This window comes from Bos indicus x Bos taurus, chromosome 4, assembly GCF_003369695.1.
Source record: "Bos indicus x Bos taurus breed Angus x Brahman F1 hybrid chromosome 4, Bos_hybrid_MaternalHap_v2.0, whole genome shotgun sequence".
Taxonomy (NCBI): domain Eukaryota; kingdom Metazoa; phylum Chordata; class Mammalia; order Artiodactyla; family Bovidae; genus Bos; species Bos indicus x Bos taurus.
In genome coordinates, this window is record NC_040079.1 from 50,457,384 (window position 1) to 50,483,067 (window position 25,684).

Consider the following 25,684-nt stretch of genomic DNA (forward strand, 5'->3'; position numbering starts at 1 on the left):
GTCTACATTTGGATCTTGATCGATCTCTACCTTGAGTACTTCTCCACATATACAATCATCATTTTTTCCCTAAATAAGAATAGGATCATTAACTTCATAGATTCAGCAGCCATTTAAAAATCTCTTCCGTCATATATTCAACAAAATTTCTTGTCAAGAAGTAATTAATATTGAGTATAAAGCCCAGAAGGCAGGATATTAGACTCCAGCATGGAATCTTGCCTATAGCATATACTCAGATTTTTGTTTATTTGACCTGAATTAGTTGATAAGTCAAACACTTAAAATTAACCTAAGTCTCTACTGTAGTGGTTCTGGAGTAATTGATTACTTATATCTGAGAATTCAACCTCTAACAACATGGCCAACCAAGCTGAAACAGACCTGTCTCTCCCACTTGGTCAAAGGGGAATACTGACCCTCTACAGGGTGCAGTGGAAGCTGGAGTTTTAAGCACTTCACAGATACAGGAGACATGGCCAGCCTGTGGAAAGCAAGGAGCTGGAAGCAAGACCTCCACCAGCTTGGAGAAGCCACAAGGAAGTTTTTTTCTTCCCAGGGCACTGGATGGCAGTGGTCAGAGGGGGAGGCGGAGGGTTTCCTGTGAGAAATCAAACCTCACAGCCTGTACAATGTGAGATCCAAACATGTACTATCCTCGAGTAGTATTTTCAAGCCAAGAAATTTAACATAAAAACTGTGAAACTCCTGGGGCTCTGCAAAACCATTGTGTAGGAACATTTCCACAACCCAGAGCACAGGGCATTCCTGCAGGGGAAGGAAGAAAAGCCGATAAGCTTGCAATACTCCAAGTTAGCAGAAAAGACGCCCGAGTAAACAGGCAATCCTGGTGTCGCCGGCTCTAACACAAGTCAACACAGAGTGCTGTGAGAGCACAGAGGAGAGCTAAGAAATTAAGGAAAAGTTCAGAGAAAAGTAAATCTTTATTCTCCTAGCGCTGCTAAACCAGAGATTCAAAACACAAACTGCAGTGGTCGGGTTCCTTTGCTTTCACCCAGAGAAGGATTAATCCCACGTGAATATTTTCCAAGGCTTTGGACCATCTGGTTTTTAATGTCTCAAGCAATGTCTTCTACCACTTCCTTTGAAAAGTCTTTTTTTGTTGTGGTTGGGGCAAAAAAAAAAAAAGTTTAAATGCTAGGGGAACTTGGCAATTGTTGTTAAAGTTCTTTTTATTTCTTGTTACCTCTTTCTAAATCCTTTCATGAATATAAATTCTCCTCTTTCCCTATGACATGAATATGCTATAATCTGTCCTCTTCCAAATAAACCAAGTTACCCACCTGAATGTTTTTTAAGAGTTTGTTTATGGTCTCCCTTACCGTAATCATTTTACTTTCATCTTCAGAATGTTCTTTAGGTGGTGTTCAAACCACATTTTGCTCCTTGAGTTTGATAGCAAAATAAAGGGGTGGGTCTTTTCTGATATTTCTTCTATTGGCATAGACTTTGATCTTTGCTTCTCATCAGTCTCTTTTTAGTCTCTGATTACTTTTCAAAATTAGCCTTTATTGAATATTGCTAAGTCACTTCGGTCGTGTCCAACTCTGTATGACCCCATAGACGGCCGCCTACCAGGCTCCCCCGTCCCTGGGATTCTCCAGGCAAGAACACTGGAGTGGGTTGCCATTTCCTTCTCCAATGCAGGCAAGTGAAAAGTGAAAGTGAAGTCGCTCAGTCGTGTCCGACTCTTAGCGACCCCATGGACTGCAGCCCACCAGGCTCCTCCGTCCATGGGATTCTCCAGGCAAGAGTACTGGAGTGGGGTGCCATCGCCTTCTCCATTATTGAATATTAGCTATATTTTATATTTCTATTTAACAAACTCTGAGTTATATTAGCCAACACTGCACTCCCCAGTGACAAGCACAGTGCCTGACATATAACAGCTACTTAATTAATATCTGATGTATAAAGAATACTTTCTTGAAAGAATAATGACTAGCTTACATGGAAGTTGGGGGTGTTTTTTCTCATTTCATGTTGCATTTTCTTCACCCTTTTCAGTTCTTTCATTAAAAATTTAAATGATTTGAAAGCTTCAGAATACCTCCAAATTAATGCTGGGCTCCCAAGAAATATTAAATAAACAAGTAGGCTAAAAATGCACATATTTTAAAGTGTCTACACATGTATATCTACATGCTTGGGGGTTACTGTCTTACAGTTATGTCTTAAGCCATATAGGGAGAGATAATGTTTTATTATGAGTATAGATGACCTTCACCTTGACCCATGTAATCAAGCTAGGTTTCCAGGAAGAACTGAGACGTAAGGTAATTTGTGAAAGAAAACATAAGCTGCCCAGGGAAGTGAAATGAGGTTATCTGGTGTATTAGAGAGTGTAATAGGCAATGTGAAATTGGGAGCAGGACATGTAAACAGTGGGCTGAGGAAAGGAGCTTACTTAATTGAAGGAAAGGGTGTGGAATGGAGAAGTAAACAAGGGTAATATAAGTCACAGCTGGGACTAGAAGTGAGCAAGCTTCCTCTGTCCTAGAACAGCGACTCCTCCAAATACCCACTGAATCCAAGTAGGTGCTTGAAAGATAATTTTTAAACACTTTCCCCAATCATCTGCCTAATCATTAATTCTTAACTTTTGTTCCCCCATTCTTTAAGCTGCTTGTGCAACTTTCCAGATCTGAGATTATTTTTAAACATGAAGCTCCTCATTTTTTTACCAGTTACTCTGGTTATCAGCTTTTTGTCCTTGTGGATGTCAGCTTTAAAAAAAATCAGTTATGATCCTGTGCTCTTTAGACCTCCTTTACCTGTGGTCTTTAATGAATGAGTGCAAGCAAAGGAGAATGTCATTTCCTGGGAAATGTCTTGCTTAAGATGACTAACCTACCATAGGGAACTGGTAACTCAAGTTGATCCTGTTGCTCACAGTAGATGATCTATCTTTAATGGCACAAAAGATGGATGATATCAGAGCTTTTCATCACTCACTGTATTACATTTCACAAGTTTATTTATTTGAGACCATGCTCACTGGAAAAGTAACGTTAGATTTTAATGAGGTTTTAGAAGATTGGTCATACTTCAATATACCACTGATAGTATTCCAAGTACAATCACTCTTTTAGGATTCTGTAGTCATTGGTGTTATTAGGAAAAGAATCATCATAGAGAAAGAATTTCTCTGACTTTCACTAATGGGCCCCTCTAACTGAAGACTACATTATTCAGGTATTATTTATTGACTTTGAATGAGGAAAACACTGGCCTAAGTACTCTGGGGGATGTTAAGAAACATGAGATTTGATCCCTGCCCTTGAGGAGTTTGTAAAAGGTTAAGTTATAATGATCCATCCATTTGCTTGTTTGCCGAATAAATCATCCCGTGAAAAGTAAAATATGAATATAAGATTTACAGAACAGTAGATAACAACTTTGGGTAAACTCCGGGAGTTGGTGATGGACAGGGAGGCCTGGCATGCTGTGGTCCATGGGGTCGCAAAGAGTCGGACACAACTGAGCAACTGAACTGAACTGAACTAACAAGGTTGTCACAAAGTTTTATGTCATTAATTTCAAATGTATGGTGCTACAGAAATCCAGGGAAGCAGAAGTAACTTCATGCTGAGATGGACAGAAGAGGCTTTCTGGGGAGACAGGATTTGACATGGACCTGGAATATGGCAAGGAACTAGTTAGAAACTGAACTAAGAGCACTCCATACAGATGAAGTATAAGAACAGAAACATGAGGCTGGAAAAGTAGCAGATGTTTGGGAGAATGAAGAGTAAGTTGTCTGTCGAAATAGGAGATCTGGTGCAATGTAATAGAGGCTGACCTAGAATGTTCCAGTGAGCCTGTAGAAGACCTTTGAATGTCCAGGTATGGAGCTTGGGCCTTATCTATCCTACAGGAAGTGAAGAACTATTCAACATTTTGAAACAGTGGAAATATATGACTTAAGAAACTTCTGAAATCTGTTTCTTTGAAAAATATTTTCTTCACTAAATGAAAAAAGTATTAATTAGCTTAAAAAAGAGGTTTTGAATTCTTTTATGTACATTGTCTCCTAATATCAAATGAGATATTCCTGATAAAAGTATTAATGCTCTAAAAGGTGGAGGACATGATAATACTATACTGTGTTTAGTAATACACCATTCTAAACTTATAAAAATACTGTACTGTGTCCAATAGACATAACCTTCAAGGGTATTTTAATTGTTTGTAATGGAATAACTACAAATAATTCATCTAAACAAGTTTAGAGAAAATACTATATAAACCAATACTGTACAATGGTGTAAGGAATATACAGAACTAACAAATTAATATTTTCATTGTTTCTGATGGGGGACTACAAAGGTTCTACATGTGTGGCTAGGAAAAATATGGCGAAGGTATACAGCAATACTATTATACTCTGGGATTGGCAGAGGTGGGTAGATGTAGATAGATAGATAGACGGACAGACGGGTAATGTTGATAGATCTTTCTATTTTTATATGTTTAGCTTTTTTGTTTTTTTATAGTTAAATACTCATATACCCACTTCTCTGATTAAATCACCACATATTTGAGGATGGAGGGTTTATCATCTCACTATCCACTCTGCATCTTGTAGATAATGAACTATACTAGAAAATATGTTAGAGTTGATCATGGACTCTATGAATAGAAAAATGAGAAACTTAACCAAAAGTTTTGTCTATATGTTATTTTTGTCCTTTAATTACTTTATTAGCTCAGCATATTGATTTAGACAAGGCATCTAGTACAACGTAGGTAATGAAGGCACAAAGATGAAGCACAGAGCATGAATAACGTATGGTTAAGAGTTCAGTCTGCCTGGAGCATACGGAGTCTGAGCAGCACTGAAAAGGTAAACGTGAGTCAGATGAAAGAAGGGGTCTGGGACTGAGCAACCTTGGCAGTGGACACCCATAAAGGTTATAGAGCAAGGGATTAATTTGACTATGCTGTGTTTTAGGAAGATCAATCTGCTGGCAGGGCACAGAATAGATTATTGGGTTAGTTGATGAGAGAGAGACACACACACAGGAAGTGGGGAGAGCACTTAGGAGCTTTGTAACACAGCAAGTAAGAAATCATCAAAGCCCGACTGAGTGGAGGAGAGCTGGGGATGAATGTGGCTTTAGAGAGAGAATCACTAGCTATTGAGTGAAGATGTTTTACTTTGCTCCAACCATACGCCTGTAAGTGTAGTCATACTTGAAGGTATAAAGTTGCCCAGGGAGAGAGTGTAAAGAGAGAAAGAACTTTCAAATCCAAATTTTTCATCATACAGGACCATTAAATGGCATTTGATGTACATGGACAACCTCATATAATTTAACACTGCAGTCTCACGTGAGTAACTCAGCACACATTTTTCCATGTGCCATTTCTGCACATAAGATCACAATAAACATCAATTCTGGTATGCAGAGGTTCTGCATACCAGAGACCTGGCTTTTGCCTAGCTCTCCAATTTCATTCTAACCTCTCTCTGCATGGCTACCTTTGGCCTTCCTTTCTGGTTCCTGAACATCCCAGCATTCTCCAGCCTCAGGGTCCTGGCACTGTGTCCCTTGTGCCTAGAAGGTGCTTTGTTTGGCTTTTTGTATTAACATTTACCAGTTTTAGCCAAGAGTTTTCAGTTTAAATGTCACCTCTTCCTTGACCACCGAGTATTAAACAGCTGCTCTTTTCACATGATCCACTTATCTTTGTAACATCTGTAATTATCTTACTAGAGACCAGGTCTGTCCTTTTTTTTAATTTAAATTTATTTATTTTAATTGTAGGCTAATTACTTTACAATATTGTATTGGTTTTGCCATACATCAACATGAATCCAGGTCTGACCTTTTTATGCCTAAACTCTCAACAGTCAGAACAGAATCGAGCATGTATTGGGCTTTCAAAAAATATTTTTTCAATCAATTAATTAAATGTATAATAATAAGAACTTACAATGAGAAAATAAGAAAAAATAAGGTAGAAACAGAAAGCTCCTCCATTAAAGAAATAAAGCATAAACAGGAAAACAATTTGAAACAATCAACAAGCATTAGGAAATGAGGAGGAAATCTAAAATAGGGCCAAGAAGCTTACTTATAAATATTGTATGTAACAAGAAAATATAATTATATTTTATTTATAATTATATAATAATAAATTATATAAGAAAAGAATGGGAAAGGCCAAAGGATAAGACAGTTTCCAAAAGAAAGGGGTGTCCAGTCAAACAAAATTTCCAGTAATGCATTTGAGGACAGAGATTGATGACTGGGAGAGACTACTGACTTTGAGGGAGCTGTTTAAGTTAAGGGACCAGGGCACGTGCACTCAGTCCCTCAGTTGTGTCCAACTCTTTGTGACCCCGTGGACTGTAGCCCACCAGGCTCCTCTGTCCATGGAATTCTCTAAGCAAGAATATTAGAGCAGGTTACCATTTCCTGCTCCAGGGGATCTTCCTGATCCAGGGATTGAACCCACGTCTCATGTGTCTCCTCCACTGGCAGGAAGAGAAAGAAATAGAGTTATGTTGTAGCTCCTTGAACTGTGATCAGGAATGTGGAAAGAGGCCCAGACTAGGAGGCAGGAGACTTGGGATCCAGTTCCAGCAACAGCTCCACAATACCACTCTGCAAATGCATTTTCTTATTCATCTATGAGAAAAGTTTTCTGCCTCATCTCAACTCCTATAATAGGGGATAAAGGGGTTAATAGATAAATAGGTATAAGGAGTTGTCATTTCTTGGTAAGAATTCTAGTGAAGTTCTAAAAAGGAGGAAAATAATCATAGAGGACTGTTTTATTTGAAACAAAATCAAGGTCAAATTTCACTTGAGCTTAATAAACTCAGACTGGATTTTTTTCCCCTCACTTTGTTAAAGGTCTTGCATTGCTCAACTGCAGAACTTGTGAGGCCAGATATGAAGAGTGCTTATATCTACCACTGACATTTTGTTGAACCTGTCCATACTTATTAATCATTGCTTTAAACTAAGCAGCTGAGGACTCTTAGGAAGTTGATTTTCCCAGCTGACCTATCTGCAAAAGTAGTGAAGCCTGATGCTCTCCTGCAATAGACTGTCTCTACAGATGTGTGTCCATGGAGAAATACGCTTATGTGTGTATAGTTCCCTAGGCAATGGAAATATAAATAGATGAGTCTGAAAATTTGGCTGTTATATTCTAAAACATCAAGAATTTCTAGTTAATTCTATTTGGTTCTTTAAAAAAGAAATCTGATCTTTTTTAATAGGGTCTTCTCTTGTTAAAGTTTCTGTTCCTTTCTTTATTTCTTTAATATTAATAGTTTTAAATGATTAATTTTATATTCTTTGTTTTTCAAATTGTTCTCTCATCTCCAGTTCACTAGGGATTAATCCTCTCATTTGTCTTATTCCTCATCATATCCCTCCAAATATGTTTTAAAGCACCATGCCACAAGTTTGTATTTGTACTGTTTTCATTATCTTTCTGAACTATACATTTTGTAATTTCCTCTGTGATTCTCTCTTTTAACTCAAGAGCTATTCAGAAATTTATTTTTTCACCTCCAAACACAGAAGCTTGGGTATTTTAAACTATCTTTTTAGTGTCTAATTAAATTTCATTGTAGTTAAAGAATATAGTATATATGATACAGATTCATTGAAATTTCTTGAGATTTCAACTATGAACTTATATGCTATAGTCAATTTCTATGAAAATTCTATGTGCACTGAAAGAACATACTTCTTTGTAGATCAGATCAGATCAGTCGCTCAGTCGTGTCTGACTCTTTGCGACCCCATGAATCGCAGCACGCCAGGCATCCCTGTCCATCACCAACTCCCGGAGTTTACTCAGACTCACGAGCATCGAGTCAGTGATGCCATCCAGCCATCTCATCCTCTGTCGTCCCCTTCTCCTCTTGCCCCCAGTCCCTCCCAGCATCAGAGTCTTTTCCAATGAGTCAACTCTTCGCATGAGGTGGCCAAAGTACTGGAGTTTCAGCTTTAGCATCATTCCTTCCAAAGAAATCCCAGGGCTGATCTCCTTCAGAATGGACTGGTTGGATGTCCTTGCAGTCCAAGGGACCCTCAAGAGTCTTCTCCAACACCACAGTTCAAAAGCATCAATTCTTCAGCGCTCAGCTTTCTTCACAGTCCAACTCTCACATCCATACACGACCACAGGAAAAACCATAGCCTTGACTAGACGAACCTTTGTTGGCAAAATAACGTCTCTGCTTTTGAATATGCTATCTAGGTTGGTCATAACTTTCCTTCCAAGGAGTAAGCGTCTTTTAATTTCATGGCTGCAGTCACCATTTGCAATGATTTTGGAGCCCCAAAAAATAAAGTCTGCCACTGTTTCCACTGTTTCCCCATCTATTTCCCATGAAGTGATGGGACCAGATGCCATGATCTTCGTTTTCTGAATGTTGAGCTTTAAGCCAACTTTTTCACTCTCCACTTTCACTTTCACCAAGAGGCTTTTGAGTTCCTCTTCACTTTCTGCCATAAGGGTGGTAAGTCAATCAAAAATTTTTTTGATTCAAATCTTCCATATAGTTACTAACTTTTTGCCTCCTTGGTCTACCAGTTTCTAAGAGTGGTAAGTTAAAATCTCCCACAGTCATTTAGGATTTGTCAAGTAAGTTTTTTATTTATAGATTTCAAAGTTAATTAGTTAGAGATCCATTTAAACTTCATCTTCTTTTACTATTATTATACACTGACATTTGCCATCCTAATATTGCTTTATGGCTTACATTCTATATTATCTGAATACTACTGTAGTAGCTTTCTTTGACTAGAATTATCTGGTATATTCATTTTCATTCCCTCACTCTGAAAATTTTACATGGTTTGTTTCAGGAATATCTTCTCTAAAAATGCTGCTATATATATTTTTAAATTCGATGTGATTTCTTTTAATAGATTAATGAAGTTATATTTTTATTGTAATTATTCTTGTATTTGGGCTTTTTATATTTTATAAAATATACAACATTTTTTATTTTTATATTTTCTCTTTGCTCCTTTTTTTTCCTGCCTTCTTCTGAATTAAAATGTTTTTCTGTGATCACCTTTTATTTCCCTTCTGTTGCTTTGGGAACCCTAAGATTGTATTCCTAGGCTTCCCTGGTAGCTCAGCTGGTAAAGAATCCACCTGCAATGCAGGAGACCCCAGTTCAATTCCTGTGTCAGGAAGATCCCCTGGAGAAAGGATAGGCTATTCACTCCAGTATTCTTGGCCTTCCCTGGTGGCTCAAATGGTAAAGAATCCACCTGCAATGTGGGAGACCTGGGTTCGATCCCTGGGTTGGGAAGATCTCCTGGAGAAGGGGAAGGCAACCCACCACAGTATTCTTGCCTGGAGAATCTCCATAAACAGAGGAGCCTTGCAAAGATGTCCATGAGGCTGCAGAGTCAGACATGACTGAGGCACTAAGCACAGCACATTGTATTCCTACTTGTTTAGTACTTATTCTGAAATTTTAACACACACTTCCTAACAAGGACTACTGTTACTCAATATTTATCTCCTTATTCCTCCTGAATAAAAGAACACTTCCCTGGTGGCTCAGATGGTAAAGAATCTGCCTGCAAGGTAGGAGACTCAGGTTCGATCCCTGGATCAGGAAGATCCCTGGAGAAGGGAATGGCAACCTACTCCAGTATATTTGCCTAGAGAATTCCATGGACAGAGGAGCCTGGTGGCCTACAGTCCATGGGGTCTCAAAGAGTCAGACACGACTGAGCGACTAACACACTGGCACACTTTTACTACCTCACATTTCTATCTTGCCCAGGACAATTGCAAGCTAAATTTAGTTTTAACTCATTTTAAATTAAAATACACACTCATTGAAAAATAATAGTTAATTAACATTACTGATACATTTTACCTATTGCTATGGTCACTGTTGTTTCCTGGACTCTCCACCTTCCCTCTGTGTTCACTTTTATTTTGGCTAAAGTTCATAGCAAGGAGCAGAGCCAGGATTCAAATCAATGTGTGTCCTCCAAAGTCCTTGCTCAACCACAACAATTTACTTTTCACAGATACAGAGAAAGATATTCTGTGTGTATGGGGCAAGGAGTGGAGCCAGCAGATAAGAGATAGATGGAGAGGAAGAGGGGAAGTGAAGGATGCCTTAAGAGAAGGTGTCATGATAGTTTTGACACTGCCGGAAGACAGGATTCATATATCAGAAAAGCAAAGACAACTAACTCATGAGACTTGAATAATATATATACGTATATATACACAGGGTTTCTCTGGTGACTCAAATGGTAAACAATCTGCCTGCAATGCAGGAGACCCAGGTTCAATCCCTGAGTTGGGTAGATCGCCTGGAGAAGGGAATGGCAACCCACTCCAGTATTCTTGCCTGGAGAAATCCATATAAATATGTATGTATATGAAATAAATAAACATGGGGAATTAGGGTATAGTCATATGTCAAGGGGCTTAGGATAGAATGGGAAGGTGTAGCTGCACCCATTTAAGGCCTGTGTAAGAATGCATAGGGATTTCGAGGACCTAGGTACACTACCTGCCACAAAACAGGTGCTCAAGGATATTTATGGAATGAAAGAAATAAAGCAAGGAGGAAAAAATGTAAACTCAAAAGGGAAGGCAGGAAAATAAAAGAATGAGAAAAGGAAGAAGGTAACGAGGAAGCAAAAAGAAAATGAAAGGAAAGCAATTAAAAGAAAAGGCAGAAGAAAGTAAATAAAAAGAAGGATCTCCTTTTTTAAAGTGTAAGCATTGTATACTTATAAATGGGCTAAAAAATAAAAGACAAAAGATTTGTATCAAGCTGTAAACAATGTGTACTTAGGGTAGAAGGTGAATGATTTCTACTTATTAATTTTATGCCCATCAGAAATATTTAAGGTTTTTCCAGCGAGCATATACTGTCTGTAAGCAAAGATTTAAAAATTAAGGGAAATGTGCAGAGAATAATAAAGAGCCACCTGACGCTGCGTGGTGTGACTCAGCCTCAGGTGAGTGCATCTCCCCGATTCTCTCAGCACGGCTGCCTCAGTGACTCCCTGATGACCTCCAGGAGCAGAGAACATTTTTCCTGCCGTCTCAAGCCCATTAATCTCCTCAAAGTCCAGGCCCCCAAAGGGAGAGAAATCCCATTATTGGACTTCCTCTCCTCTTAAAGCCACCTGTCAAATTCCAGGTGGCCTTGGAATTGCTTAGCCCTGCATTCTCCCAGGTGGCCTGACTCCCTTTAAAAAGATGCAATCCTTTGCCACAGGTCTTTCACTTCAGCTTCAAATGATAATAACCCTATCAGAACAGGATAAGCCAAGTGTCTATACAAGAAAGACACATATTTACAATACCCCAAAAAAGACTCTCCCATCACAGACCGCAGTTCATGATAATAGAGAAAATGCTTCCTTTTTTTTTTTTTTAATCTTTCATGCCTTCTCATTTTTCTAAGACTGAGAGTCTTGAAGACAATTCAGTCCCTTGATGAAAACTGTTAACAGACAAGTCCAGCTGATCTGTTATAACCTAGAACCATTCTGTGTAATCCTAGTTTTACTTTTATAAGAAAACCTGTGTTTTGTCCATAAAAATAAACTCATGTGAAGCATGGGTGACGAGTTTTTACAACTCATGAGACATAGATAAAAAGGTGATAAACCAATTTATATCCTTGTAACAGAGTTTTTCAACCTTTGGGCCAGATAATTCTTTGTTGTGGAGGATGGCTGTGCTTTGTAGGGTGTTAAGCAGCATCCCTGGCACCTACCCACTGTAACACACACACACACACACACACACACACACACACACACCCTAGTTGTGGCAACCAAAAATGCCTCCAGGAATTCAATCATTAAATGCACCCATGGGGCCAAGGTCTTTCCTGGTTGAGAACCACAATCTTTCCTGGTTGAGAACCACAGATGAAGTGCCAGGTTGCAAAAATAGGTTAATTTATTTCTCTACAATTAGAAATATATGTTTTGCATGCACATAGGTATTTGGGGTTTTAATATGTGTTAAAGCATCTCTTGTAATGAAAAGAATTTGTTTGCAATGCCAATGGCAAAGTAGAGAAAAGCAACATGACAGACAAAATTATATCCCGAAGCTTCATGTTGTATTATGAAATAGGCAACATGAAGAATCCTAAAGTCACACTTATATTCAGCAAAGATAAAATACAATTAGATGTGTGCAGTGACCTTAATTTATGGATGTTTTCCTTATATTCTATAACTTCAGATAATCCTCTCAGCAGAGTTCGGAGCTTAAACAACTCCAAAATTTGACTTTAGTTATCTATCATACCATATAACAGGACATCATGTCACCATACTTTGTAATTCAGTATCATAGTTTAAGGAAAAAGAATGCCAGCAGGCTGTCTGGACTAATGATATTGAAATGCTGAATATATGTGATTCTATGAAAGTCAACTGGCATCTTTCCATTGCATTCCAAAGGAATAAGAAAAAATTGTTTGGTGAAATCAGGAATGATGTTAATACCAGAGACTCTAAGGTCCTCTATAACCTTATTAACTTGGTAATATGAGTAATAATTACTCAGCAAGAAAAGAAAGCTAAAATGTATTTGGGGGGGATAGGTTGTAATTAATTGATTAAGTTGCCTCTCATTTCATTTGCTGACGATTCCTTCAAATTTAAATACTCAAACACTTCTTTTTTATGTATATGCATTAGCTTCATGGGGAAAAATTTATAGCTGCATTTCACTTTATATTCCATTTTAGATGCAGATAGTTGGATTGAATAAATTTAAAATGTAATTGAATGACTAAAGAATAAAACACCCTTTCCTGGCTTGGAATAGTTCAATCTATCATTACAATATTAAAAAAATGAATGAAGTTTTTTTTAAAAAAAATAGGTTAATGGGATTAGAAATTTATCTTCCTATTTTATGCTACCCTCTCTCCTCCAGTTCACTTGCCAGAAGAATTTCAAATGCAATTCCCCTGAAATCTACAGATTTAATAGGCTAACAAGCAGTTATCATTCTTGTTACTAGCTGATTCTATTAAGTCTACATCTTTAAAAGTCTTTTTGTTGTTCTGTTTCTGCAGAATGTCTTGATGTTTACAGAAAAAAAAATCCGATGACATGGTTACTAGAAGAGAAGAGCAAGCTGGGTTGATTTCTGCAGGAGTTTCCCAAGTATTGTTTTCCCCTTTTGAGATTCAGATTAAAGCAAAAACATTCTCCTACATTTCTAATGAAAAAATGAACAATAACTTCTGGAATTTGTGCTAAGCCAAATGAACTCATTACTGTCTTATGAAACAGTTTAACACACTTTGATCAAATAATAACTTTGCAAATACAAAGATGCTAATAGGTACTAAGACATAAATGATGTCAAAGCATTAGGATATTTAAAGAAAAGCCAAATGTCTTTAATATTCCCCAGAAATGGCATTGTCTCAACTCTTGTCTACATACGTATAAATACCCTAAATGCAAAAAAAACTTACAAATTTATTCTTATTCTTTTGTGAAGTTAGTTAAAATTTAATGAACAGGAAATTAAACAAAAGCTGCTGTAATAAAGTTAGAATATTCTAACTGAAAAACAATTACAATGAAACTATTTACATTCCTATAAAATTATAAACATTTTTCAAGGGATATTTTGCAATACAATTTTTAAACATGTTTTCTTATTATGATTCTTGAGACTTAAACACTGCAGGTTTATTTCACATTAAAAAGACACTTGAGCAAGAGTTTTACTTTCTCAAAGGACTCTGTGCTTTAAAGTAACATGTTGAGTGCTTAGATTTTTCTCCAAACACATTTTATGCTTCATCTTTCAACTAAGAGGATTAATTTTCAACTATATGTAACTGACAGAAAATCATGTTGAAATGGTGAAAAGAAAGTGAAAGTCGCTCAGTTGTGTCCAACTCTTTGTGACCCCATGGACTATACAGTCCATGGAATTCTCCAGGACAGAATGCTGGAGTGGGTAGCCTTTCCCTTCTCCAGGGGATCTTCCCAACCCAGAGATTGAACCCAGGTCTCCTGCATTGTGGGCGGATTCTTTACCAGCTGAGCCACAAGGGAAGCCCAAGAAATCTGGAGTGGGTAGCCTATCCCTTCTCCAGCAGATCTTCCTGACCCAGAAATGGAACCAGGGTCTCTTGCATTGCAGGCAGATTCTTTATCAACTGAGCTATCAGGGAAGCCCATTGAAATGGTAGTATTAATTAATTCTGGGAATTTACCAGTCAGATTTCAGATATACACAGCTGTTAGTACAGAGCTGGAAAAATACTAACTGTAAGTATGCTCACTGCTTTTCCACTGTTTTAACGTCCTCTCAAAATTATATTCATAATTTACAGAAGTGAAAGCAATTAGCTTTACTCTTCTCTTGAAAGAGACAGCATTTTTGAAAGAAAAAAAAGTTACCTTCCTAGTTTTAGATATTTAATCCAACGAAAACTCTAAGAGCCAACTTTAGGGTTTTCACTAAAAAAAAAATTCCCTCTGTAGTGGCTGGCTCAAGCTTGGCAAACTTGAACTGTGTGGACACTGAAGCGGCTCTCCGTTACCCTAGGGAAGAAAGAACTAGACATTCCACAGCTGCCTACCCCAGCTTCTTCCCAGGGGTACACCTGCAGTCTCTATCAAACTCAATCACTTTGTACAGCCACTGGGATCCCAGGCAGGGGCGTTGAATCCTAGAGCAGCTTAGATTTCTTCCAGTACCACAGCAAGAAGTAAGACTACTTCAAAAGTAACCTGTTATTTTCAATGATTATGTGGCCCCAGGCCAACAAAAAAAAATGTGATGAAGACCATCTGCAGTGATGGAAAATAAAAGAGGTCTCATATTTTTAAGATTTCAAGCTACTTACAGGCGATCTTCCTTGGTTTTTTAGCATGAAAATGCTATAAATATGTGTCCTTTATTCCTGACCAATTTTTTATTTGAGGTGTGGGGAGAGGATGATGAACTTGAAGAAACCCAGAACCTAACTGACAGTCATTGCGGCATTTGTAACGAGACCCCCTCGCTGCAAGGTTTAAAAGAAGGAAGTATATATGACAATGGTGTCATGTGTAAAGGTACAACAGTCTTCCATTTGACATCAGTACACATGCTCACTCACTCTTCTGAACCTTTTAAAGACTAATATGACAGTATTAGTGATATGGTGTGACTAAAAAAAAATAGTCAGAGAATAAATATTCTTTCCTACTTGAGGATGCTGATGCCATGGCAAAAGCCATTTCCTTGGGATAAATCAGAAAGGAAGGAGCTATAACCATGTAGTTCTATTAAAATAATAGAAATGCACAAATTACCACTGCTCACAAAATCATGCTTTTATACTAATCATCTTCTTCTAAGGTAGTAAAAGACAATACACGGATGCATATTTTGGTAATTTTTGTAGTATCTTAGATTTATAATCCCATTACAATCACTAATTCTTACTTGGTCGGAAAACCACTATTGTAACTCCATATAAGCATTTGCAGAATTTACCAGATATACTAATTAAAACAATAATGATCATGTTACAATATATTATGGGCATGCTATGACTCAAGCACTGTGCTGAGAGCTTTTAGATACGTGACCTCGTTTACCACCATCCCCCTCATGAAATTATCCTTATTTTATAGATGAAGAAATTGACTTTTAAGGTCACTGAGCTAGTAAATGGTTTGGCAGAACTTAAACTTTTGACTCTAAAGTCTATGTGCTAGTTATTGAAAATCACATTTGTATATTAATTTTGAACATTTTAGGTATTTTTAAAGTTTATACTGTTGTTAAATTGTTTGAGTTAAAGAAAAATAGCTTCTCTATATGCAATGTCAGTTAAATATCTCTTTTTAAATATAATCTCTTTTTCTTCTCCAATGGCTGATTTTTTTAATAACCAGAAAAAGGCTCATTTCAACCTAGAGTATTAGTAATGCAATAATTCCCTAAGTGTTTTCATATTCTAAGTATCTAAAGTTCCATATGCCTATCTTTCTGTTTGAGGCTGTCAGAATGGCAAGTCAAATTAAGACAATTAAACTTATATTACATAACAGATACTGAGGCATATAAACACTAAATCATGCCTGAAAATGCAGAATGATAAAATATCAAGTAAGAAAACTTCAAGCCTCAAAAGGCCTTTGTTTACAGTTCAAGAATATTCCTCCAAGACAATGCAATACACTACAGCAAGGAGGAATACATGAGGCAGAAGTTGTTGACATATGGGGTATGCATAGAACTTCTGGTTAATGGAAGTTCCAAGATGTATAAATAAAAAATGATGTGTGAGTTGCTGGAAAAAACTGTAAGGCAAGTCAATTTTTTAATTAAAAAATTATGTAGCATAAACAATGCTAATGAGCCAAAAGTCCCATGAGATTAGGACTGTATCTGCTTCATTTTAACATTCCATTCACTTTTCATAAATGTACATCCACTTACTTGAAACACTTCAAGCAGAACCTTTTGTAATATAGAGTTTGAAGATTTTCTTTGTCCTCGTTTTTAATATTAATAGTTCACCATTTTCTTCTCAAGTTGTCAACTTGATGATATATGGCATTTTTTTAAGGCCCTAAAATCCTTAACTGAATCACCATAAATAAGTACCTGGAAGTTCTTCATAAATTTCATCATCAATTGGCAGACTCCTTGTTGGTGAACTGCTTGGAAGAGGATGATCGACATCATCGTACAGCTCTCCTCTTTCCTCATCATCCTCAGGGATAACATCAGACCCCATATCTACAAAACATGTTTCAGGAAGTAAAACTTTAAAGAATGCAAAAGTGATTTTCCAAACCTTATTACCTAAATTAATGCAGCCCTACAGAGTCACAATATTGATATATGTTACATCTTTAATTTGAACATTTTAGAAATGGATTGATGTATAAACACGTGAATTTAAAAGTTACTAAATGGTACTTGCAGAAAAGACACTTTTATTAATCTGAAGTCAATGGTATGTGTTACCAGTCATGTTCTGCCAGCCATTTCTCACAGAAGTCAATAAGCTTCTGTATATGAAACTCCAACTTATTCAGTTATTCAGTACTCAAAGACTGTGATACCTTGTTCAATGGATTGCTCTTACCTTGTAACACAAAGTTCAGCTGCTGCACCCATTCTTCGGCATCTTTGGGAGAAGCTGCTGTGAACTAAGGAAAAACAAACAATAGCAATAAAAAAAATCACCACCGTAATGAAAAGTATGTTGCCTCCTTTTCGTTTCTACAAGACCATTAGTAATTCTTTTCATGTCTAGTACTACTTTTCTTGCAAGGATGCTTCTTATAATGTACAGTTAATTTTGACAAATTTATGTAATTGAAGCAGAGGATGATGGATTTGAAACTCTGATCAGCAGCTGGCAGCTGTGCAGGAAAAAAAGCTGCTTCTCTTCATCAATGTCAAAGACAAAACTGATGAACAAAATTTGCCCTTGACAATTAGAAGACACCCATGAATTTCTTTAGACTGCTGGGTACAGCTTTCTTAAAAATGTTCTTGTCAGATTCCAACACATTAACTGACAACTTAATTAACTGGCTTTCAACTGCAATCTCAGATATTTAAAACTTATTAAACATACATTCCATATTGATGCTAGCTGATAGCTCTTGACTTGCAGAGCTGATATGTGTCTTTACCTTCATTTTCTCCCACAACTCTAAGCAATATAATATGCATTAACACGCTGATATTTTTCTTTTGATAATTTCACTCTTTCTCCTATGTAATTCTTTTAAAAAATCACTCAGTTCTATTAAAATAGGTATAAAATGCAACATGTGAAGTAATTGATGAATTACATATTCTCCTGTTCTCTTTCAAGAAGATATCACTTGAACTAATCTGAATTTTTTTTAAAATCTATTTCTTCTTATATGAATCTTTAATGTTTTAAACCCAGTGTTTTATTATTATTATTAAAATGTCAGGAAGAGTTGTTTTAACAAAATGTTAATGTCATCAAAAATGAAATCAGGAAATCTTATCAACTTAATTTCAAGGCAACATAAAAACTCCAACCTGATAGATACGTTTATCAGGAGCAGAGATTTCAAAACAGCAATCTTTCTTTCCATCCTTCCTAAGAGTGTTATTCATCCTGACATTGTAGCCGTCTATCGCAAATTCACCCTTCTGCTGTTTGTCTGTTTAAGATGAAACAAAAGTTAGAATGTCATTTACTATAGTGAATATAAATGTCTAATTGATTAATTTTTATTTAGATTTTTTGATAAATTCTTCGAAAGAATATTTTTGGTCACACTGCTTTCATAGTATAATGCTTAAGTAACATTTTAGCTATCGCTTTTAATTCTAGAGGTATTTGGAACGGTTGAGTTTAAAAAGGACATTTTAGGGAACCAGAAGAAGATGTCTATAGATAGTGGTCTTATTCAGAAGGAAGCAAGCAAATATGACAATTTCATGTAGGGAAAATCCAAGATTGGAACTCAGAACTTGCTAGACAAGCCCACTACAAATCCATGGCTCTTTCAGATGTAGTACACCAGTGGGAAAACTTATCTAGTTGAAAACCTGCTGGGCGTTTATTTACTATTAACTCCTTTCATCACCACCCTCCAATTCCCCCCACCCCCAAAAGCTTCTAAAACACAACTTTTCTGTTTTAGAAAAACCCCCTAAATTGGAACAAATCAAATTCTAATTTTAAAAAGCAAAACAAAACTACTAATTATAAAAAGATATGAGGGAAACAAGTATTTGAATGGAGAGGAGTGATAAAGCAAGTACAGAAGCATTTCTTACCAAAACAAAAGTAGGTTTCATAACCAGTCAGTGAACAGTTAAACTAGTAAAGCACATTTGAATCCCATACGATGAAAAGTCAAAAGAAAAGATGACTTCAGTTTTAGCCAGATATTACTATAAAGACAAAGTAGTAATACAACAAAGGATTTAATGCTGAAACTGAAAATAAAATTAGTCACCTTTCCCACTTTATCCAGTTACATGATTTTGAGAGAAAAGAGGCACTGCTATAGAATTACTTTCTAGGGTAACGTACAATGTTAAAATCCTGAATAAGAACAACTGTCACTTTCGCTGAGCTCAGGGGAAATACAGAAATACTCTCGTATCATACGGTACAGGGCTCTCTCAGCTTACGGCACCAGTAAAATATGTATCTCCTTTTCTTAAGTATACTAATGTAATGCCTGAAGTAAGAAGCACTTTCAAAAGGTCACTGAGATCATATCTTGTTCAAAACATCAAAGGGAAAAAAGATATCTAAATTAGTAACTCCTGACTTAAATCTGCACATGCTAATCATATTTGTCATAATTTACATCCCTTTAGATAATTGAAAAGCAATTCAAATTAAAAATTTTTAAGTTTGCTTTGTAGAAAAAGTCTGCATTAAACTCTGTGAGGTGAAAACTGTAAAAATCAGAGTAAAGCATTTCCCAAAGCATGTTTTATTGGATATTAACAGGTTTCTATGACCCAACAAGTTTGGGAAATGCTGAATTAAACAAAGTTATACAGGTTTCGTTAGTCCAGGCTTTCTTGAGGCCCTTAATATATATTAATCAAATTTCTATGAGAAAAATTTAGTATGCAGCACTTCCCAAAAGTATTTATCAACGGAACCCTTTTTTCACAGAGTATTTTATGGAACCGGTACTCCCAGAACATAATTTGCAAAATGCCTAACTAGAAAAATACTATTGGGGAAAGGGTATTAGAATAATAATTACTGGTTAAGTACTGTTGGTTCTTCTGAAATTCTCAAAGAAAAATAAATCATTTATTCACTCATTCAACAAATGTATATTGAGCACTTAAAAACAAGCAAGGGAGCATTACAAGCATGGTGAGACAAAAGCAACTAGCAACACCAGTACCAGACCTTTCCCACCCTCCCACTGAAACACACACACCCAACACCTTCCCACACCCTGGATACAAATATAAGTGCTCCAGGAACATTAGTCAATGATCCACCGCAATGAAAAAGGATTTACTTTTCGCTATAAAAAATGGAAGTTGTTGGAAGCAAAATATCAAAGACTTACAAGACAGTTCTGAGAGATTTCCTTAAACTTCCCAGGGAGTGGGAGGTGCAGAGAACATAGGATTTTCAAGGACCAGTTGGAGGAAAGAGGCTCCAGGACCACACAAAGTCTCAATCACTCTACTCACCTAGTCCAACTGTTCAAAAATCCAGGCTTCCTACCTCCAACCTGGGTCTAAAATTCTTAGCAATATAACATGAGTGGGGATGGAAAAGCACATGGAGTGGGAGTTTATGTCTGGAGATGCAAAATCAGCACTACAAAGACTGAGTTTGGAAGACCTGTGATGAGCAGGGTACCTTCTAGTGCTAGATTATTTTTAGACAACCCCCACCCAAAAATATGCTATGGGCCATGTATCAGATGTTCTGTTAGAGTCTAAGAGGAGGACATGAGCAGCCTCTAGTCAGATGAGCCAGAGAAAAGTCACTAACCCAGTTGAGAGGTAAGCATCCTGGATTATTACTACTACTACTAAGTCACTTCAGTCGTGTCCAACTCTGTGTCACCCCATAGACGGCAGCCCACCAGGCTCCCCTGTCCCTGGGATTCTCCAGGCAAGAACACTGGAGTGGGTTGCCATTTCCTTCTCCGATGCATGAAAGTGAAAAGCGAAAGTGAAGTCGCTCAGTCATGTCCGACTCTGAGTGACCCCATGGACTGCAGCCTACCAGGCTCTGCCGTCCATGGGATTTTCCAGGCAAGAGTACTGGAGTGGGTTGCCATTGCCTTCTCCGATCCCGGATTATAGAGACTATAATATCTATTATAGTATATCCTTGACCAAGGAGAAATAAAAGAAGAAAAATCAACAAATGAAGACAGGTGTTATAAAAATGTTATGTAATACAAAACCATAACACAGCACTGAAGATATAGAAAGCAAGCACAAATGAGAAACAGGAATAAACTTTAGACAATTGGTTTGCATCTTTTATAAAGTTAAAAATAATTCTGAATAAAATGAAATAATGTAATGTAAGATAAAAAGAGGAATGACTGAGACATGGAAATTGGAATGGAGCTGGTAAAATTAGGGGAAAATGCTGTATAAGGGAAAAGAAAATGCAGCAGCCAAATTCATAATGTATTAAGGTGAAAAAATTTGAAAATTGTGAACATTGTTGAAAAATAAGATCAGGCATATGTTTTAAAAACTTCCTCAGTAGGTAGGGGGAGAAAAGAATAAGGGGAAAGATGAACAAAGGGAATATGATGAACATGGAAGACTGACAGAAATACAACATAAGAATAACGGGTGTTCCAGAAGAAGGGTAGTATATAAAACAGTGCCAATAAGCAAAGATATAACAGAAGAAAATTAAACTCCATCAAAGACAGACAAGTCTACAGGCAGAAAGTGTTGCTTAAACAAGTGAAAATAATAAGAAACTAATACCTAGACCTAGTCAGCTGATTATTGAATATTTGAGGATAAATAACGACCCCATAAATGGCAGCCCACCAGGCTCCCCCGTCCCTGGGATTCTCCAGGCAAGAACACTGAAGCGGGTTGCCATTTCCTTCTCCAATGCATGAAAGTGAAAAGTGAAAGTGAAGTTGCTCAGTCGTGTCTGACTCTTCACGACCCCATGGACTGCAGCCTACCAGGCTCCTCTGTCCATGGGATTTTCCAGGCAAGAGTACTGGAGTGGGGTGCCATTGCCTTCTCCAATCATACAAATATCCAAGTGGGGGGTAGGAGCATGATAACAGAAAATGAAGAAAGATTTTTAACTCTTTCTCAGCTTTTTCAAATCCTTAACAATAAAGTAGCCATATTTCCAATTAGTCAACATGAGTCAGAAAGTTCAAGACATAAAATGGGCAGACATGGCTATGCTAAGACTCCACTGTTCTCCATTCACATTAGCATCTCTTCAAAACAGAGAAAAAAGAGAAAACCTTAGCATCATATGGCACCACAGCAATTTACATATAGGCTAGTTCCACAGTACTTTCTGGGACAGTTTCAAAGATACTTGTTGACTTAAAAATAGTTACATGCCAATCAAATAGGAAGCAAGAGCGTAGAAGTTCATTTATACATAACCGTAATAGACTAATCAGATATTTTACCTAAATAAACTTCCCAACTAGCTGAAGTTTTAGTTTAGCATTTAAAAGTGCCAAAACTTTATAAACTGTTGGATTTTGTAATGGAAATCATCTTGAAATATATGACAGTTCTGTTAAGCATAATTTAACATTTTCTTGACGATCTAGTAATACTAATTTGAGTATTAGTTTTTATAGTATGTTACAACATGTTCATGCCCTCAGGATTTTTGAGGTGTCTGTCCTACTATTAAATTTCTCTCAGCTTCTGTTTTACACTTTAACCTTGCCTGTATTATGCTGTTCAAATTTAATGTCTACAGAACTGAAGACTGCCAGGAGAAACTAGGTAACGAAATCTGTTAAATTGGTAACTTAATTTTACACAATTCTAAAACAGTAGGTTCAAGGTAAAAAAGCAGTTGGCTCTGATCTCTTATAAAACAAAATGCATGACGTTAATGGTAGCTATTTCCTCCTACTTCTTCACTTTTAGGTTTACAGCTGTGTTCTGGGGTGGGAGGTGGGGGTGTGGTTAAGGGCCAAAAAGACGTATCATATTTCCTGAGCTCCTTCTATATGCCAGAAATTTAATATAGCATATCCCCTATATATCTTGAAATAATTCTAAGACAGAGAAGGTGTATATTATATCCCCAGCACTGATGAGGGGGGAAAAAGAACCTTAAAATAACCAACTTGTTCTCAGTCACACAACCAAAGCAGTAAAAGCCAGGACTATAACATAAGTCTGATTCCAAAATCTTGCTTTTTCAACCATTTCACACTGTCTCCTAGAAAGTGTTTCTCAAAATATATTTCAAGAATCACCTATTGTAAAATCATCTCAGATGCCTGTTAAAAATGTAGAAATGGCTACCACTCTGCACCTCCTGTACAGGATTCCCTGGGGGTGTGTCCAGGAAAGCAAGTTTTTAGCAAATAACCCAGGTGATTTTTGATACACGTTAGTGTTTGCAAAACCACTGTTCACGGAGATATGATTTATGAAGTCTCAGTTGATAAGTGTTACAGCTTGCATTTCCTCCTGAAACATGTGCCCAACTTTCTCAGCTTGCTTTGCCCATCTCTTAAATAGCCATTATGGTTATGCTCTAAATTCTGCTCTTTTCCTGCTTTACAGTACTCACTGGGCAACCTTACCCAATCCCAGGGATTAAATTCCTATCAATATGCTTGTCACTCATAATTCTCTATTTTCGGTCCAGCTTCAGAACTGAATATCCAAATCTGCACCTTCTCACTATCCATGTTTTATCTCTTGAATGTCTTATAGGCACAATGTATATAGCATGCTCACAACAGAGATCATCTTATCCTTATTCACACTTCACTTGTGATCTTTCTTGATGTGTCCTCCTACTCCATAAGCAGTACCTCCATTAAGTGAAGCCTCCAAACCAGAAAATTGAGCATCATTCTTAATTTCTCCCTTTTCTTCATCAAGTATTGCCATGTTATCTCCCTCTACCCCACTGCCACCTCCCCAAACCTAGCCAGTCCTATTTTTCTAGCAAATATACTTTTTTCTTTTTTGCTGGCTCTGCAGAATACATGCTTAAAACACCAACCACTCTCCTACCATTTAAAATACAGTATAAATATAGCAACTAAATAATTCTACATCATTTAGCACCCCTATGAGTTATGACCATTTGTTATTTGAGGATCTCCAGCATCTAAGTATCTTTCCTATTTTTAGTCCTGAGATCTTTAGGGAGCAGAGCACACTTCCCACCACAGAAGCTGGAGGGAGGTTAGATTTTCCCTCTTTCAGATCAGTCAAGCAGATACGCCAGCCTGGGTCCTAAATCTGAACTGTTGTTCATACCAAGAATGCTAATTTGGTACAAATGGTTAGCAAACAGAAAGATATGACATGTGTTCAGAAATTTTTGATAATATCTGCTTGTTACGTTTAACAAGGCCTTTCCTTCTTAGTGAATAACTCATGCTAGTTTCATAAGTATTAATGCTCCCTAGTAAGAAAGAGGGAAATACGCCCCTTAATACTGTGGAATTATGCCCACTAAACTTTATCCAACTGATCAGTAAGTTGTTCTACGCCCTCAGTTAAAGACACACGAACATTTTTTCTGTTTACATAGCTCACATAAATGAGTTATACCATGAGGAAATATCATATAATACTATTTAAAGTGAAAAATACTTTATGACATATATATTTATTACTTAAGGGCCCCAAATGGCTCTGAAAAACAAACACAGGCAATATGTATAGGTCCAAAGGGAAGCACTTTAGTTAGAATTATAAGTTTGACACATATGGTCTGGTGGCAGGAAATTGTAGATATTTCTAAAGCCTTTTATTTTTCTGTAAAATAAAAGTACATTATAAGCATAAAAATCAAGTGGTTTCTGTATGCAGCCATACACTTTCAACCACAGCAATAAACCTGATTTAAAAAACAGTGCAGTATGAGGTAGCTGTGAACTGAGAGTAAATAAATTACAGGCATTCCTGTAGATTGGAATTTAAATGTTTCTACTTTTGGAGGGCTATTCCTACTTTCCCTCTACGGCTTCCCTGGTGGCTCAGGGATAAAGAATTTGCCTGCCAAGGAGGACACGTGGGTTCCATCCCTGGGTCAGAAATATCCCCTGGTGAAGGAAACGGGAACCCACTACAGTATCCTTGCCTGGGAAAACTCCATGGACAGAGGAGCCTGGTGGCCTCCATGGGGTTGCAAAGAGTCGGATACAACACTTTTCCACTACAACTGAAATTCAGATAACAATTATAGTCTATTAGACTATAATAGACTATATAATATATACTATATATAGTATATATATACTATATATACATATATGTATACCTATATGCATATAGGTATTGTTAAGATAAATACTATATAGGGAATATCTTAATATCCTATACATGTTATCCTCTTAGAGCCTTCTATGATAGAGAATTAATGACACTCCTGCTACACAGGTAACATGAAAATGGCTAAGAACACCTGAGATAACTTGTGTCTCCTTCATGCACTTACAGTGGTAAACAACTCTCTGAATTCTCTGCCTCTCTCAGCTTCAAAGCACATCTTGCCTCCAGTCTCACCTTCTTCTGATAGCTGTCAACATGATCTTTCTAACATCCAATCAAAGTTTGTCATACCATCTACTCACCTGCAAGGCTTAGAAACATTAACTGTCCCTTATATAAAAAAGGCCAAACTTCTGACTAGGGAATTCACCAACTTGGTCCCACCCCTTCCCGGCTCATCAGCCCTCATATACATACTCACATATGTCTTCAGTCTACGTACAGATGGATGTGCTCAACTGCTCAGTGTGTCCAACTCTTCGTGACCCCATGGACTGAACTTCCTGTGTCCATATTATCACAGCAAGAATACTGCCATGGTTGCCATTTCCTCCTCCAGATATACAGATGTATAGATATATTTTAAATCAAACCTGTCCTATTTTACTGCAAACTGACCCATCATCATCAGACCTTTAGTAAGACTTAATTTGTACATGAATATTTCCTC

General features: G+C 37.0%; 1 protein-coding gene across 2 annotated transcripts in view; it reads right to left on the minus strand.

Moving 5' to 3' along the window:
- Window positions 1–25,684, minus strand: part of SKAP2 (src kinase associated phosphoprotein 2) — a 168,106-nt gene that overhangs the window by 41,184 nt on the left and 101,238 nt on the right. For both annotated transcript variants that reach the window (XM_027539379.1, XM_027539380.1), the window contains exons 7-9: window positions 18,067–18,191; window positions 17,129–17,192; window positions 16,642–16,776 (exon numbers count right to left, since the gene is read on the minus strand). In XM_027539379.1, the coding sequence (XP_027395180.1) occupies window positions 16,642–16,776; window positions 17,129–17,192; window positions 18,067–18,191 (324 nt within the window). The remainder of the gene's footprint in view (window positions 1–16,641; window positions 16,777–17,128; window positions 17,193–18,066; window positions 18,192–25,684) is intronic.